Below are 19,501 nucleotides of genomic sequence, written 5' to 3' on the forward strand. Positions count from 1 at the left end.
TTACATTTTTAAAATTTTATAATAATTTTTTGCGCAAAAAAGATGTTTGTGTACCATATTTATAGTTTTGAATTAAAAATAACAATAGCCAACGTTAATATTTAAGGTAGTATAGCCAAAAGATGCCAAGGTTGCTCAAGGTATATTATCCCCAAACATAGCAAAAAAAAAAAAAAAAAAACTCTCAAAACGGCCACAAATATCGCGATCGGTCGGCATTTTATGCAGTGATTTTACTTTTAAGGGAGAAAAGATCGAATTTCTAAACAAGAATATATTTCAACTTCTTAGAACTTGGAGTTAAGATACATTTTCTTAAAGAGTACTTACTTTTACTTAACCGCATTCACTTTAATCACCGTTAACAGAATTAAATTTAGCAGATTAATATTTTTACGTTCTTCAAATGGGGAGCAAATGCCTGTTCTCACAGGTTGTCACATAGGAGAAAAAAAAATCTGTAAACCAATGCATTAAGGTAATTTACATTATTTTTAACATTGCGCAATAAAAAAAATCCAGAACAAGCGAAGCCATGATGAAGATGGTCAAAAGAGATCTACTGTAATTCTTTCCTCACAATTTCTTTGTGTATTTTTGTATGAACTTTGCATTATATAACTCTTCTAGAAGTACACATAGTTAAACGAAATGCTTTTTACATTTTACAAATTATTTAAATAAATGGGCCAACTTTAAGACACTGTGCCCCAAAAGTGGATCTCAAGCTATAATTTTGAAATTAGATACTAAAATAGTTAAATTTAATCACTTGATACGAGTAACAGACTAATATAAAATTAAAACGTAAAAGTGAGCCAAATACACCTAACCGGGAAATTATAAAAAATCGTCTAAGCTTTGCCATGACCACTTTTAGCTCACTTACCTTATATAATCGAAATGAATCTAGATTTTACTAATTATGAAAGATGTTTTGTAAATAATAAAATGCATTTTAGCTTTAAAAGAAAAAAAGAAAAAAAAAATATGTGAAACTATTTTATAATGTTTTTCAATTTTATGTGCACTTAAAAATGCATTTTATATAATATGATTGTAAAAAAAAATGAATATCAGATACTAAAAGCAATTAACACGTTTTTTTCTAGTAAACAACAACTTCGATTTTCGACTTCACATGATAAGATTACTCGTGGTATCCTCTTCCATTAGTCGTACTGCTGTGTTTCAGAAGTGTTTACATATTTGTTTTGTTTAAAATTTCAACAGCACTCTTTAGTTAACTGCTCGCGTTGTCTAAGTGACGCTTAACTAGGGGTGACCTCTCCATAGCATCTTCCACTCCCACTTCCCAAGGGATTGTCGGAAGCTGAAGAGCAGCCTCCTGCTCCCTGGAGTACCCTTTCGTCCACACCGAAATGCGCAGGCGCACAATCAGAGAGCTGAAATGCTCGCTACAGTTTCAGCCGGTCAGAGGGAGAGCCTTTCATTTTAAAAGGATGCTGCCAGCAGACTTGGCACGTGCAGGTTGCCATGTACCGTCGTTCAGTACTCCGTGTACTGCCCATACTGTTATTCCTTAGCTCAGGGTAAGCTCAGATTTCGTAGTATTTCTTCATCGAAGAAACGGATTTAAACGGGATGAACTAATCGAATGGTGACGATTTTTCTTGGCAGGTGTTGTAGACAAGTAGAATATCCAGCTCAGTTGGACAACGTCACCGATATACTTAAGACGATACTAGAAGATTATGATATACGATTGCGCCCAAACTTTGGCGGTAAGTTTCTTTACATTTATGTTCTTTGTTCTTGGAAACAAAGAACATAAGTCTCGTTTTTCGAAGAAAAATGTTGCCCAGTTTCTTAAGAAAGTAAATATAAGAGTAAACAAAGCAAAGCATTTGACTGCATTGTATTTTACTTCACGTATGTTTTCCTTTTATTATTATTATTATTTGTTAGCACATACGCATTTAGTTGTCATGAGGTAATTTTAAATTTTACGTTCGTATAGCTAAGATTAAAGTAATTGTTATTAAAATGTGAAAATTTTAAAGTTGTTATAAAATTTAAAATTTAAACAACAGTACTATTAAACACGTCAAGCTGATGTACTTATGGAACGTTTTTTTTTTAAATTAAGCAAAGTTTTTTGTTTAAAAATTGAAAAATAATAAAGATTTTTACTGTTTTTACTGTCTGAAAATATTTTACAGCCAAATATTTTTTTGATAAAACATATCTTTTCATAAAATAAATTAATATCTTTAATTTACCAATTTAATAATAAGGTTTTGGTATGTCACCTTTAGATGAATGTATATATTTTTAATTTTATTCTATCCAAATGAATAACAAAAATAAATGTTTAGAAAATCATATTCATTATTCATTACTCTTAATATTTGTTACTTACACATCATAAAGTTTTTCAAGTAGCTCTCCAAAATGTTTATTGAGACTTTTAAAAATGATATTTTTGTACATGCGTTATATTGAAGAAACTACCTTCTGTCATTGGTATCAAAAAAACCTCAAGATAAATTTTAATTTTATTTTATTCCAAGATGTTTCAAAACAATAGTGTTTATATGCCCTTGATGAGTTTGTCAAAAATGTAAACCGAAATATTGCAGAATAAAATACCCTAATTATCGTAAAAACGTGTAAAATCAAGTTATCTAGCCATTAAAAATTATGTGTGCACAAAATATGTTTTTAAACAAGAATAATTTTATTTGCTTTCATTCTAACAGATTGTTTTTATGATTTGCTATTCTAAGCTTAGATTTATACAATTTTGACAACCACATGCTTGTGAAGTTTGTCGACATAGTTAGTCATTAAATAAAAATATAACTAAAGTATTTTTGTTTGAAAATATTTGTAAGTCTGACTTACGTAAGTATACACCAAAAAAAATCTAAATTGTCAAATAGTGTTTCTGCTTTACTGTGTATATTTGTGTTCCCAATACGTATCTTCAGAATTTCTTAATGATTTATTTTGGCTGGACCTTTGTATGTAAAAATTTATACGTACAAAAAATTAAAATGTGCATGCACAAAATGCTTTTTATCTTAAAAACGTATAGCATTTTAAAAGATATTTATTGAAATTCAATGCTTTAAGTCACTTCATTTTTTAATCTCAAAATTACATATTCAATAACTCTTCATAACTTTTCAAAGTAATTCAAAATTTAAAATTTCTAGCTTATGGTGTAAAAACGTGCAATTAGTTAAAGAATGTTAATTATTTTTATTTAAAATAACTAAAAATTCTTTCGGTAAAAAGTTATTTCTTCAAAAAGAAACTAGCTTAGTTTACTTTATGTTTTTGTAAGAGGAATTAGTTAAAAAAAAAAGAACTTTGCTCTATAAATTGGTTATATGGGCTTATTTTCTGAACGTAAAAAAGAAGCAAAAACATCAAATAATTTGCAATAGTAGTAGTCTAAGGGAACTTTATGTTAGCATGAATCGAATTGCATAAAATGTTTCTCCAGGACAAAAACATTTCTAAAAGACGAAAAGTAATAAACGACAAAAAATATGTATGTTCATGACACATTTTAATTTTTCAAGGCTTGCTGTAGATTCATTTAGAACTATTTAGCAATGTTTACAAAATAACTTTTTTTTTTGCTTCCCACAGTCTTTTCAGTCTTTCCTATGGTCTGTGTTTTAAATTATTAATCTTGAGAAAAAAATGAAAATGCGTTTTACAAAATTTAAACATAATCACGGTTAAAATATACGAAACAAGGTATTTCGCATCTAAATAAACATTCGTTTTGTTGCTATTTGTTTTTAGAGCAAATGCTTGTGTAGTCAGTAGTAATTTATAAATTTATTTATTACATATAGTCTTTTTTAGTTTCCATGTCCGAAAGCTTCCTGCCAAAGAGGATATCATAATTTAAGTAAATTCCAGAGATAAACGTTTTTAAACGTTTCCTAGATTCAGTCCAGGAATACATACGAAATTTGTAATAGTTCAACAGTGCATTGTAATTACATTAATAGCAGGTTTTATGCAAAATAGTTGAGTTTGTTCTCCGTGAATGACATGAAATTCTTTTACATGAAACATTCTTAAATGTTACAAGAAACATTCCAATTTAATTACAATGCACTAGATGTATTTTCTAAATTTAATTTAAATACAATTCTATAAAAATAATTACAATGCATATAATTTTTGTGTATTACTGTTTGCAATTAACAACGATCGAAATTCTGTGTTAGAGGTTGAACAAATGAGACTTTAATATGCTAAGACAATAGATCATATATAGTCTCGAAACATTTTTTTAAACACCCACATAGTGGAAACTGTTTTATAAAACTTCATATTATTGTAACTTCTGACGCAATGAATATGCTATTCTGAAAGCTTAAACAAATGAGAGAAAAAAAATGAAAATTATACTTTTTATGTAACCCTTATTTAAATTCTAATATGTCATGCGCTTAATATTCGTTTTAAAACAGACATCTTTGTAACGAAAATTGCAAATTTGAAACAAGAAATGTTATTATTATTTTTTTAATCTTTGATGAAAAAAATAAATAATTACACAATGTCTTTTATGTTCTAATCCGGATGAATCATCTTAATATAGTATGTGACTCATAAAGCTGAATTTTATTTTATTTTATTTTATTTTTTTTATTTAACAATACTGCCTAGCTAAGCACAAAAGTCGTATCTGCACTTTTTATTAAAATTGAATTACCGTCACCAGGTGTTTCTTTGTCACATATTGTACCTAAATACAATGTTTTATGGTTATGTGTCAATGTGATTTTTTTTTTTTTTTAAATCTGAAAAAGTTGTATCTGAATCACATGAAGGGCTACGGGGAAGAACGATCAAAGTCCATTTTTCTAAAGAAAAACTCTGGTTAACCTATGGGAACACGTAGTGTATTACAGACAGTATTCAAGAGAAATATTATTCAGGCAAGAATCATCATGGTGTGTGAGTTTTAACATGGAAAAATGAGGCTAACTTGGAAACGATTCGAGATTTCAAGCTCAAAAACGTAATGAGGGAAATTTGAGCATGGTGGACTATGATCATTCATCCCCGTGGCCCGTCATATAAATGGAGGCGCAAAACTCTAAATAGCAATTTCTCATTTTGAACTCAGCTGCAAATACCACTTTTGCACTTAGAGCGGCAGAATAGTTCTTGCTAATAATAGTAGTAATTAATTTAGTTTTTGAATTTAAATACCAATATTTGCATAATTATTGTATTAAATTTTCCGTAGAAACAAAAAGAAATGAATATACATAACATTAAAACATTAAATAGTTATTTTTTATTGCCGGAAATAATACATATTTACAGGAAACAGTTATTTGTGTGTGTTTCTTTTAATCTTTTTTTTTAATATAAATTTTGTTACACATGCATAATATTATTCTGGAAACAAATTTATAAATAATGCTCTTTAAGTTTGATTAAATATAGCTTATCAAGTTGCGCCCTTCAATGTATAACTTAAATCCAACAGGCAAGAGGTTTGATTATTCTTTTGCACATTTACATACTTATAAACATATTTTTATTTTGAAAGCAATTTTTTTTATTTGTCTCCAGTCATGAATTAAACCTAAAAATCAGAGCAGAAATTAAAGAGTAAGCAATTTTCTAACACACTTACAGAACTAACAATTCCAAATTAAGTCCACAGAATTAAGTAACTGTTATTAAACTCTTCAAAGACAAAAACTCTGGCTGCGTCGACACAAAGTGAAAGTGGAGGGGGGTGGGGAGGGGAGGAAAAACGGGAGAGCAGCAATCAATATCACGATGCAAAACGATGTACTTTTTCTATTTACTCCCGCTGAGAAACGTTCCAGGATTCCCTTTTTCATTACGAATCTGTAGTTGTAAACACTAAGAAAGTGATGAATTGTTAGTATTTAGATTGAAAAAAGAAATACTGCAAAACGATATGCAGAGAAGGCTGAATATTTGCTGTTTTTGGTTTCAATGCCTTTCAGGTTAAGTTGATAAATTATGCTAGGGTAATTGGGATTTTTATTGAGTTAGAAAAAAAAGGAGGAGGACTATTTGCTATTTCAAGAAAAGTACATAACATTAAGGGAGGAATCGAACAAGCAATAAATGGTTCGGGTTTTGGATTCTGTAATGGATATTTAAGTACTGTTAATTTATGTTTGTTGGTTTTTGTTTATAAAGTACAGTGCTAGCTCCGTTTTGTTGTTTTTGCTTACGATTTCACAAATTGCCGTCTGATGACCATTTAATTCGTATACCTTCCAAAGTATTTTCAGTAGATTGAAACGTTCCAGATTTTTTGCTTATAGGTATTAAAGTTTAAACATTAAATGTATCTTCAAATGAATACTGCAACGATGTGCGGAGGTATAGTTGATGTTTTTGATTGAAAGATCTGTAGTTTAAATTGATCAATTGCGATGGGGTAATTGGGATCATTATTGAGTTTGAAAAAGGGACAGAAGCATTTGGGAGGGGGGGAGGCTATTTCAAAACAAAATTGGGAGAAATGGAAAGCAATTAAATGATTTGAGATTCAGACTCTACTATGGATATATAAGTACTGTTAGATTATGCTTGTTGCTGTTTCTTATAAAGTACAGTACTAGCTCCGTTTTTTAGTTTTTACTTACTATTTCAGAAATTTCAGTTTAATGACCATTTACTTCGTAGTACTCCCAAAGTATTCTCAGTAGCTTAAAAAGTTCCCGATATTTTGTTTATAAATATTACAGTTTAGATATTAAATGTATCTTCAAATGTATATTTGCTGTTCTTGATTTCAATGCCCACAGTTTTGATTGATACATTATGCTAGGTTAATTGGGATTTTTAATGGGTTGGTATACAAAATTGGGATTAAAAAAAAGCAGAACTATATGCTATTTCAAAAAAAAGAAAAAGATATTCATTTAATGGAGGAATCGAACAAGCAATAAATGACGGACTCTACGATGGTTATTTGAGTAGTATTAATTTAAGTTTGTTTGTGCTTGTTATAAAGTACAATAAGCTCAGTTTTATAGTTTTTGATTACTATTTTAGAAATTGCCGTTTATGACCGTTTACTTTGTATAGCTGGAAAAATAATTTAAATAGCTTAAAAAGTTTCAGATTGTTTTTTTATAAGTATAACAGTTTAATTATTAAATGTGTAATCAAATAAATAGCATTTTAGTACATTCAAATTATTAAAATCTATGTGTTGTAAGCTTCAGATTCCTATTAACAAACGCTTCAATTTAGTTTGCAAATATGTTCAGTTTAGTAGAGTCAAAAGATTTAAAATGTACATTTTTCCGCAAGTTCAACGTATATGTTTTAAAAAAATCGAAAAAATTCATTTTACAAGATTAGGAAATTCAAACGTATATATGCTAGGAAAACCAAGGTTTACGTTTATAATCGTTTAAATTAGTTTTTAAATGTGTACTAGATTTAAATAATGAAAGCAAATGCAGTGCAATAGGTATGTACTCGGGCCAAAATATTAATTAAGTACGGAACATTGCATTGTGATTTATTTAGGCATAGAACAAAAAATGCAAATGGGTAAATTTTCGCATTCCTTAAAAAATTTTTGCAGACTTCTTAATTTCAATTTTCATGACCATAAAGAAGCACATACAAAACATTACATTAAAAATGCATTGTGATGAACAAGATAGATGAATCAACTTGTTTTTTTTTTTTTACCAGGTTAGTTTTTAGTTACCAGGAAAAGTTCATAAAAAAGAAACTGTAAGTTGATATCTGTTTTGTGACGTAATAATTTTTGTTTTGTTTCATGTTTTTTTGAAATATGTTAGAAAAACGTCCTGTGACATTAAACCTTTAAACTGGGATTACTGATTCAGTAATCCATAAATGAGTCAATGCACTACAGATTAAAAATAAACTTTGTGTTTTTTTATTCGTTTTTCTTTTGTTAAGGCGATGTTTTAACAATACGGATTGTACTAAATTTAAATACATGTGGCTCATTTCTTACACCATCTTTTTAACTCTACAGGTTGTTTGTAAAGCCTCATACAGAAACTCCATTCAATAAAACTACATTAGATATAATCTTAGTCACTGTTTTGAAATTTTGATCCTTATCTCAAAGTTTTCTTCCACAGAGTTAATACACCTCTGATTACGTACCTTTTGTATTTCTGAAAGATTTAGAGGATTTCCAACTGCTCGCTAGGCCATAGTGCACCCATAATTTTACTATGTTGTCCCGTGGGAACACAAAGAAAAACGCCTGTCAGCTAGTTGACAGGCAACGATTTCGAAAAGTTGATTTAACTCACTACCGCATATGTAGGATGCCTTAAGCATTATTTAAAAAGTATAGCAAATGCACCATTCAATAACTTAACTAGTGGTGTTATCGGTATTTTATTAAGGAGTGGTGTTGCTATTATATAATGGCTTAATTAATGGTTAACATAACCACTTAACTAGATTAGATTAATTATCATGTTTAAAGAAGAATATATATAACTTTCAGAAAGTTTACAAAACTTAATGTTATAATTTAAAAAATCTTATTTTAGAAAACAAAATATTTATTTAAACCTGCGCGTATCTTAATGTGTAATACTATACTTGTATTTATCATATGATCAACGTAGTAAATTGAGACTGACAACGCAATTAAAATAATTTTTTTACAAGTGAAAAAGAAAGAAGAGTTAAAAATGCAACTGTTTTCACTAAGTAGACTATTTTAAAAACTCAAGTAATAACTAGTTCTCTTTTCCTTCATTTGGGTTATCGTAAACTAGTCTTTTTTTTAAATATTTTTTGCTTAATAGACACGTTTCATTTTCTCGAAACAATTCTCAAATCGACAACGATTTTCTGATTCTTAAACTCTTTTTCCTCACTTTTAAGCATATTTATTATTTTATTTGTCTAAATTTAGAACAAAGTTTCTGCTGAATTTACTAATACTATGGGTAGACTGTAATACAAAAACGCATTAATGAACTAAATGTGCAAATCAAAATCGTACTTCATTGGATACTTATAAATTTAAATGCGAAAAAAACACGTGAATAAAATATTTTACAAGTAACAGTATACCTAAGAGAACATGTTTTTTCATTAAATATTTATTTACTTTTATTAATGCTTACTCATTTAATTCAAGGATACAAGACAAACGTCTGAGATCAGATTCAAAATATTTACATAATTTCTCTCACGACACTAGAAAATCTATATGTTATGCCTAGCTGCACAAATTAAACTATTCGAAACAAAAGCCATTACAGGAGGAGTAATTATGCAAAGTTCCTTCAGTCTCGAAAAATTAACAAGCTGTTGTTTTTCAGACAAACGCTTTCCGCATTCAAATAAGACTGATTATTTATTAATGCGTAGCTACAAATAGCTGTAGAAAAGGCAAAAACGTTACATACACTTCCACATCTTTGAAGTTATCTTATTGATGATACATTTTTAGATGTTTGTTTTTAACTACGCTTTTGATTCCGATATTTGAAAACGGAGAGACAGTTTCAAAGCGAAGAATAACAATGATGTTTAAAAGGCGGTTAATTAAAGATTTTGCGATTGCAAGACAAAGAAATATTGGTCCATAGGGAAACTCAAAATAGTCAACAATAGAAGTGATTGTTTATATTTTATGTCCTTCTCCTTGGATAAATCTCTTAAGAACTGATTCACTGCTCGGCATTAAAAAAACGCGACTTAATTTCTCAATACAGCACACTCTTGCTATTTAAGTGGTTTTAAAATTTAACTTCTTTTTCTGTGTTTCAATGTTTTAACGTAATCGATTTTTTTTTTCACTATTCACGTGTATCATTGCGAAATTTTTATTATTCCAGCGAATACATCATTTTTAGTCGTTACAATATTGCTCCAGCATAATAATTATAATGTGAAAAATAAATAACACTTAATCTTAAACAAAGCAAAATTAATATTTTAAATTATAATTGAAAATGGTTTTGTCATTATGCGTACTAGCATAACTTGAAAATATCTTAATTTTCACAAACGTTACAAAACGGAAAAAGAACCATGCATCGCACGTATTTTTCCCCAGCTTTGAGTTATCCTTTCGACGGGTGTTTTTTTTTAAATGTGATTATATGATAGTCTTAGTATACACTAATGATAACACTATATTTAGTGTTGGAAGAGGAGAAACATATTTTACAGGTTGATTGGCAGGGTGTATGTAGGAGAGAAGTGTGTACAGGGAGAGCAGTGAGTCAACAGCAATTTATTTATTTATTTATTTTTTTTTTTTTGAAAATTTCTTCCTTTTTGTAACTTTTCTAATGTCAGTCCGACATACTGTGTATTAAAGAAGAAAGTTTTCTTTCAAGAATCATGTAAGAAAAATGACCGTGTCACCACTTTGAATCCTTTAAAGTAAAATATCTTCATTGCATGTTGCACTGTTTCTAAACTGGTAAATTAACTTTACATACTAGTGTTATTAATCGTACGTTAGCCTATTAACTGACGTTTATTTTAGCGGTAGACTGATGTTGTTATTTTTATTTTTATTTTATTTTTATTTATTTATTTATTTATTTATTTATTTTTTTTTTTGCCTGAGAATGGCCGCTATTTATTTTATATTTTGCAATAAGGGAACAGTGAGACATGAACTATAAGACACCTTTCTTTATTGCTTACTGCTTCCATGGCACTTATATATTAAAAGTAGAGACACTATACATTAAATTAAATTTAACTAAAATTAGCCTTTTGGTGCCAATAATAATTAAATGAGATTGATAGCTTTGTATTAAAAATAAGGTTGGTTAAATGGAATTAGGACTTTTATAGCTATACAATGTCACGTAAATATTTTCACTTCGTTCTTATTTTATTTACGTTGTTTTAATTGTTTCTTTGCAATATGCTTAATGTAATAATATTTTCCACATTTCCAAATTTCAACATGCCTGCAAGACGTCGGATAAGCAATTTTGAAAATTTTCTGAAACATACAGGAAAGAATCTGTTAAACTAGAATTTGACTAAGTCTACGGTAAAAGCATTAAATCCATATCTAATGCTGCATCACAAGATGACACTTTAGGGCAATTTACTAATCCAGAATCATTTAAATTATTCTGTCTCAGTCTCAAACAAATGCGTCGTAGATTTCTCTACTGTAAACCAAGACGACATGAATATTACCTCGTTAAAGGCAATTGTTCGTGACAAAACCAAGCGACAATAATCATTCATATTTTCCCATGTAAATGTAGATTACTTCAAAGTTTGATAATTCAAAAACTATGTGTCTCACTGTTTCCAGTTACCAGGGGAACAGTGGGACTAAATCGCATTTCGTTGTTATTTTTACCCTTACTTCTGTGAATTTGTGACTTCTCTAGATCCACTTTTATAATGCCTATTACAGTGATAAATATTTTACCATTTAAAATAATTTAATTTCTGCCCTTTGTAATAATAAAAATTCCATTTGAATTTTAGTGCCTCACTGTACTCACTCTTCCCCTACTGTTTCAATTCATTACTATATTGACACAAATATAGTATATAAGTATAAAGTAAAATAAGAACATTGATAAGAGGAGCGTTTCACACAACATAGTTTGAACTCCACTTCATTAGCGGCAAAAATGTATTTTTAAAACACTTATCAAATAACATTACATTATTCAACGTTTTCATCAATAATTTCTTCAAAGAAGAAGTAAAAGGAACTTGTTTATTTGCTCATTGTGTGTGTGAAATGCATTATTTTTTCGGGACACTGGACGAATCCTGACACATACAAATCGCAAGCTATATCAACCCTCACATTTTTCAGTTACGTATAATTTCCTTTGTCAATGTAAAAGTTTTACATTTAATAAAGGTAAAACTTATATTTTAAATAGTTTGTAAAAATAGTTACTTTCATTAGAAATGTCTTCTCATTTGAAAAAATAAAATATTTTTCGTAATTTTTATTTTACAGGTGTAACACTTATGTTTTATTTCCTGTTTTGAATCATCCGTTGGAAGAGGGGCATTCCTGAAAGATATAACAAAAATTACATGAAATATTTTTTAAAGATTTATTTACCCCGACCATTTCCGCTTTATTAGAGTGAGAGTCATCGCCTTTTTTTCCCACATTGCACTTCAGAAGATTAGAGTTTGGCTGTGCCGATTCATCCGTTTGACATATTTATGGCGCTCGAGCATGACAATTCGGCATTAATTTGTAATATTGGATCAATGTTTTGCAACACTTCTGGAAATGGATGAGAAAGGAAGGACACAATTTTCTTTTTCTCACTAGCTTTTACATTAACTATTCCAAGTGCAGTCACGCTTCAGAGACAAATTAATTAGTTAGCTTCAGTTTTTTGATATCTCATAATATTAATACGCATTTGCTGGCTTTCAATTTTGAAGCTTATTTAATGGCGCTAAAAAAGTAACAAGCATTCATTAAAGTAGAAATTCGTAATAATTATTTTTGTCATTCATTTAAATAAAAATAAATTATTTTATTTTAACAGTCTCAAAATATTCATTATCATGTTCTTCATTTAAGATATATATTCCTCTTAAAAAAATGTTTTTTCCTTAGTAAATGCTAAAAAAAACTTAATATAAAATATTTCTTCTAAATTTTGGGTTTATTAAAACTATACTATAAACTAATAACTTAGGGTAAAGCCCTTTTACTTCCTGAAATACACTTTTACATCCTTACAAATGGTTAGAGGTAGGAAAAAGAGTTTAATGTTTAAATCGTAAAACTGCAAGGTTTATCCTTATCACTGGACCATCAGGAATTAGTTGACCAAGCTGCTAGACAAATATTTCGTCAGAAAGAGGCCTTGAGTTCGTCACTGGTAAATATTAAGTGGCATATCGTCGCATCAAAGCAAGATAACTAATCCCAGAAATAACACTAAGATATCTTACTGTTGCTCTGAGGCGATGAACTGCGGGAAGGCAAAAGGCCGTCAAAGGAGGAACAAGAAATCTTGGCCCGTAAACTTATACAATTTATCATCCCACTCACATGACTATTTTGACGCTCTTATTGTGGACATCGGTAATGATATCAACCTAAATATCAATGATATTGATAAACTAGTTACGAGCGATGATACTGGCATCTTTTGTGATGTAAATTTCGCTGCACACATGTGGATTAGTGTGAGTTAAATGTGGTATGAACCGAATGTAGATACACTTAAATTGCCCGTGCAAAAAGAGCTAAATATATTTGAAATATCTAAATATTTATATCTAATTAATATGTAATATGTACCTTCATGTACATTGTACGTTGTTTAATCTTGTTTAACATTTTTGAAACTATTTTATGCCACTAGAATCAGCAGAACTCATATTAGAAATTGCTGCTTTTTCCTGGTGATTTTTCAGAAATGTGTTTGATTTTTTTTTCGATTTCAACTAATTGATATTAATAAAATTTTCGCCAATTCTTATTTAGTAAATCCGTTGCAGCTATTAATGATGTTTTATAATCTGGAGTTTTTTTTTTCAAGCAAAAATGTCTTTACAGGAAAAATTACCCATATTGTCATTTTTTTCTTCTAGAAAAATGGCCCAGAAAACTTACCGTATAAAAATTTAACTTTACTTTTACGTAACCTTCAGCATGTTTTTTTTTTTTTTTTTTTTCAAATTAGAGTCTTAGTTTAAATATAAATACAGTGAACGTAGAGTTGCATAGCTAAAAAAAGGGGAACATAGCAATGGAAATATGTTTTTATCAATCGTTTGTATAAACTCTGTAAATTAGCTGATTTTATAATTTACTAGTGGTACTCGCATGGCCTTTCCCGTGGTAGAAAGTTAAAAGGATATTTAATTCGAATGTATATTTTTAGGTGTTTTTTCTTACTAATGTAAACCTTCTCTTAGAAATAACTGTTTTCATTCATGTGTTGTGGTGTACAGGGCCGCGCCGTTCCTATGTGCAAGGTCGTGCGAGGCACGACGACGCCAGTTAAAAAGGGCTTCGAGCTATACCAATCAAAAATGCTCCAAAAAAAGGGAATATCTCCAATCAAAAAAATAAAATTGAACTTTTCATTTTTTCCAATTCCTGGTAAAATTTGGTGCCCCTCTCACAAGAAAAAATCTGCACATTTTTCAAGTGAAAGCTTTCAAAAAAGGGAAGAAATTTACCCGATTTTTGTGCGCCTAAAATTGTGGTGCCCAGGTCCATGGTCCTACCGGACCGGGCGTTCATCTGGCCCTGATAATATCTACTGCTCTAATGGTGAAACTACGCTACTCATTGAAACAAGCAATCCTCTCGCTACTTATCTAAAAAAAAAAAATAACTGACTTGGTGCGTCTAAACATGCTATTCAAAAGATTAATCTTTTACACTGAAGTGATTCTAATTAATGCATACATTGGCATTTTTCTTCCTAATATGGAGCTGTGAATGCTGTTTCGGTATGTCTATTAGTACAAAAGGCTGAGCACATGAGACATTTTCTATTCCCTTTTTGGGATCACTTGTGCGTAGTATTTGTATGTTGTTGAAAATAATTTTGGTTAATTTTTTAGGCCCAAAAAGTAACAACTTGACCATAATTACTCAATTCCAACCCCCCTCCCCCTATTTTTCTTTAGCTATGTGTGTTTCAAAAAAAAAAGAGCTTTAGACAATGTATTTTTTAAAGATATTATATTCGACGCCTTCTGTATTTTAGAATTATTGGTTTTACCGCAAGCGTTTTCAGTTTCAGATTTTACGATGGAATATACTCTATACTTCAATTTAGCGACATAATGAGTACCCTGTTGTCATGTTTTAACATACATAAAAGTTTGATTAATTATTCAACAATTAGATTTTAGAGAGATATTTAGAGCGGCATTAAGTTTGATTTTTAAAATATTTTTATTTTCTTCCAAAACGCATTAACATATCAGAGGAGCTACTGAACACGAAATAACTTCAAGATATGAAGTAAAATCGTACATTATAATCTAAAATTAAATATACAATTTTTATTTTGTTTTCTTTTCTATTTTTTTTAAATAAATTAAATGCCAAACGAGTTTCTTTCTGCGTCATGTTTGTCCGCAAAACCTCATGCCACGTGTTAACTACATTTTCGTCGAATGCCACTGCATAAAGGCGCTCAAAAGACATTTGCACGACGGCGCCGATCAGGCTTGGCGCGGGCCAGGTGGTGTATTTCAATTTCTTGATCTAAAAGTATTGAGGGTGTTTCAAACAATCGTTTCCAAACTGCACGTGAAGGTGGTCTATCATTCCTTGACAAACAAGATTTACATGGGAACTTGTCTTTGAAAATGTGAACAGCGATCGCTAGAGCGCAATGTTTGCAGGCTGATAGCAGAGTGGGAAATGCAATCTTTTCAGACGATGACGTTGTAGGAGAACGATTAATCGGTTTTCTAATGAAGAATTGGTCGATATGATTTCCCTGATATGATTTGGCCGAAATGACATCGGAGCTGCTCCGTGAATCCATGCGGCGAAGTTGTGAAGCTTGCAGTGCTGTGAATGAAAGGAATTTTGAACATTTTCTGTAATTTAACCATATTCTTTAATAAGAGACATATTTAAACTTATTTCGGAAGCATTCATTTCTCCCCCTCTACGCCTGCAAACATTGCCTTTTAGCGATCGCTATTCACATTTTCGAACACCAGTTTCTATGTAAATCTTTTTTGTCAAGGTATGACATAACAGCACATTCAGTTAGGCAATGACCCTTCGAAACACCCGAGTCGTTGCATTTCATTAATTTCACCTCCTTTCACCTTAATGTATTAAACGTCATGTGAAATAAACACTAATGCTTAACTCGAACTTTGATTACTTTTAGGTGAACCTTTGTACATTGGTATGGATATGGTCATCGCAAGTTTTGACAGTATATCAGAAGTCAATATGGTAAGAAAAATAAAAATTATGCTCATAATACTATATTTTATAAAACTTATTAATTTTAGTATACCTTTTAACATTTTGAAAGTAACCAGTTCTATTTGGAAATAAGCTATCGCCCCTAAGTCAGGACTAAGGTAGAACTACAGACGGTCCGGTTATGACATCCAGAGAATGCAGTTTCGTCCTTGTAAGGACTTATCAGTCTGTATTAGTGAATAACCTAGTTGAAGGCAGATGTCATCTCATTGAAGCTGAGAGCGCCAACAAACCGGCAGATAGAGTAAATGTATCTCCCCAGCGAGAGTCCGCATCATGGTGTGGTTCAACAAGTAAATTGAAGGCGAAGCTTAGGTATTTAGCAGTAAGTTACAGCCCCTAAGTCAGGCTAAGACAGAACTACATGCAATATACCAGACACCCCGGCTATCATATGAAGGTTCTTGGATTTTGGGATTGGGATTTTTAAACATGAAACTGCCAAGTTCTTAAAAGGTTGAAATAATTTTTTCTAGCAAACGTTTGTTGTTCAATTCATTTCCTGGTGAGGACTTTACATCATTTTTTATATTATTTAAATTAATAAAATAAATATAAAATAATCATACAAAAAAATAATCATACAGCAAAGTTTAGACCCGTATCACATAAAATCAAAATAAGATGCCACAAATCAGTTTATTGATTGAAGTGCATCGAAGTAAAAATGATAGTCAGACAAACCGTAAAACCCTCACTCAGTAAAGTCACTTACATTACACTGATACTCTAAATGCTAAAAAGCCTCATTTACAGATTAAGAGTGGTGGAAAGAAATCGAGTATTTATGCTCTTTAACTCATGTAGACGTAAAAAATAGTTTTGAAAGTAAATGCTCCATGGTATAAATTACGTTTAAACAAATGTACAAACAATAACCCCAACACATTTATTTGCATAAAGATAAAATTAACGGTAAAAATTTAAACAATGTGTCCTCTTAAATGTCTTGCTTTACTAATGCACTTTCTATTGTTATAAAAGAACAATAGTACACGGGAATACCAGTATAGCACTTAGGCGTGATTATGTGTACCGGAGATATATTTGCCGGTATAAGACGCAAGAGGATGCTATAAATGGGTAAATTCATCCATAGAATGACTATGATCGACCATTATGAGTTCCTTTGATACTTATATTTCTAAAAGCCACATATGAAAGATGTAAAAAGTTATTTTTATTTTTCCTATACTTCTGATCCTTGAACCAGAAGAAGATTTCTCAATCAAAGGTGGGATCTTCAGACATAGTAATTTTTAACCAAATCTATTTTAATTACATTTAGGCTGCTTTTTTTAAAATTTTGTTATAAAAGTACTTATCATAATGATCACACATGCTAGTTTTTTTTTTTTTTTTTTTTTTTTGCTGTAATTTAGCTCTAGAATAATGACAACAGGGCAAAGTTCAAGCTCAAATACATTTTTTTGCATGTTTCAAACGGTGGTAACTCGCTTCGAATGCAAAAACACGAAATGAAATGACGCATATAGTAATTAGGAAAAACCACAATAATGAGAACATTTAACTGTTAATGTTAACTGTTTAACTGTTAAAATTTAATTGTGTTATTGTGTGTTTTTTTTTCATTAACACTGTTTACAACCCTTCTAAAATCAGAAAAATTACAAATGACATTCTTAGACGATTTTCTACGACGCGTTTCTTAATATGCGCGTGCTTTAATATGTCATTAAATATTATTCCTACCGTGTGTTTTGTGTTTTACATTCGTAAAATAAAATTAGATTTTTGAAGTTTAAGGTGTATGAATTGACTTCCCGATATCACATGAAACCGGGAAAATCGACCAAAATGTCATATTTTTTTTTATTGTTTAAATATGTTCCCCAATCTTTTAGCTTTCAAACGATACCAAGATGTTGTCGATACTTGGAATATTTCTGGGGTTTTTGTTGAGGTGCTGTCATCGAAAATTTTAGTTTTGGTATCTGAACCAAATGTAAACAAACACTATTTTCTAGAAGTTTATTTGAATGTTTATGTTTTATTAAAGGAATATTTATTTGTAATAATTTTTATTTTATTTCTGTTGTTTTGCAACGATGTTTAACTATAAGTTTAACTGATTTTAGTTTGGTTTGCTTACTTTTTTAATCAGCGTGTGCGGAATTTTGTTCTTTTTGGGTTTATGAAATTTTGTTTTTGTTTTGCAAAACTTAGCAATTTGTTTTCATCAAAAATGGGTTCTGCAAGTGTGGATATAAGCCTGAATTTGAAGTTACGAGACGAATAGGGGTCAATCCAGGATACATTTAATGGTTAAAAGGGTAAACATAGGGACAACTAAGTATTTCCGAAAGTTTTCGACAGTCGGCGCCTCTTCAAAAGCAGGGAGAAAGTTGTTGCGAGGCATCAAAAAGAAAAAAGAATGTAAAAAAAAATGAAAAAAGAAGGACCTAGCTACACTGTAAAAACGATTCAGAAACGTTCCTGGAAAGTAATAGGCAGCTGATGTGCCCAATTTCTCCCAGTAACATATCTTGGAAAAATCAGAAACGTTTTCTACTAAAAGTCAGTAACCTTTCTGAAATTAACCTTGAAATTTTCTGAAGAAGAGCGAAATCTCCCCTGTTATAGCCAGTCATTTGTCTAAAGCCTTCAAGAAAAATTAAGTAGGTTTAGTGTTATTTATTAGAACCTTCCTGATTTGCCAAGAAGGCCCCATAAAAATCAGAGCGACCACGGCCAAAGCTATGCAAAAAGGAACCAAGCATATATCTTGCCTGTAATTCCTGCCTTGAAAACCTGTAGCTATCCACTGACTTTTTCGCTCTCATTGGGAGCTTAGTCAATCTAGACAGGGCGTAAGCAACTTTAGCCCGATACACTTAATAAACATATTCATTCAAACTTTAAACTGGTTGCTAAAAATATTTTCCTCAACAGTGAAAAGTCTGCACGCGTGCAACTTGTAGCGATTCAGGAACTTTTTTTGTGAAGATACTTGTTTTTACGTGGAAATAGGTGAAAACGTGTGAAATCCTGAGAAGTTCCACGGAAATAACCAGTAACGCTTCGGAATTTTTTTACAGTGTACGTTCCAAGAGAATAATGCTTTTTTAGCACATTTTGTTTATATAAAGTTCTGGAAATATGTTTCCAAAATTTTAAACTCAATTTCTGAAGAATCGCGTTTTTGCCATGGGTTGCTTTCTTACAAACATGATTATGCAAAAGTAAATTAATCTATTATCATTATTTGAAAACCACTATGATCTGTACATTTAGGTCTATGTGGTCCGCCTCAATCAAAGATATTAGTTGAAAAGAAAATTTTTAGTGGGTTTAGGGGAAAAGGTTTTTTTTTTTTTTTTTTTTTTGTCATTTATTAGTCAAAAAATCATTTAAAAAAAACTATTTTTTCTAGCATCTTGATGGAGGCAGACAACATAAAGAATAAAGTAAGACAAAACAACGTAAGTAGAAGCACAAATTTGTAAATTACAGCAGACACGTTACAAATTTGTGCTTCTACTTACGTTGTTTTGTCTTACTTTACTGTTCAGCACAAAG

The 19,501-nt window shown here is 30.4% G+C and overlaps 1 protein-coding gene across 1 annotated transcript in view; it reads left to right on the top strand.

Annotated features, from left to right (window-relative positions):
* The first annotated feature begins 1,497 nt into the window (after positions 1-1,497).
* Positions 1,498-19,501, top strand: part of LOC129231228 (gamma-aminobutyric acid receptor subunit beta-like) — a 100,604-nt gene continuing 82,600 nt past the window's right edge. The window contains exons 1-3 of the mRNA XM_054865491.1: positions 1,498-1,553; positions 1,642-1,745; positions 15,861-15,928. Of these exons, the coding sequence (XP_054721466.1) occupies positions 1,498-1,553; positions 1,642-1,745; positions 15,861-15,928 (228 nt within the window). The remainder of the gene's footprint in view (positions 1,554-1,641; positions 1,746-15,860; positions 15,929-19,501) is intronic.

The sequence above is a fragment of the Uloborus diversus genome, chromosome 10, assembly GCF_026930045.1.
Source record: "Uloborus diversus isolate 005 chromosome 10, Udiv.v.3.1, whole genome shotgun sequence".
NCBI lineage: Eukaryota > Metazoa > Arthropoda > Arachnida > Araneae > Uloboridae > Uloborus > Uloborus diversus.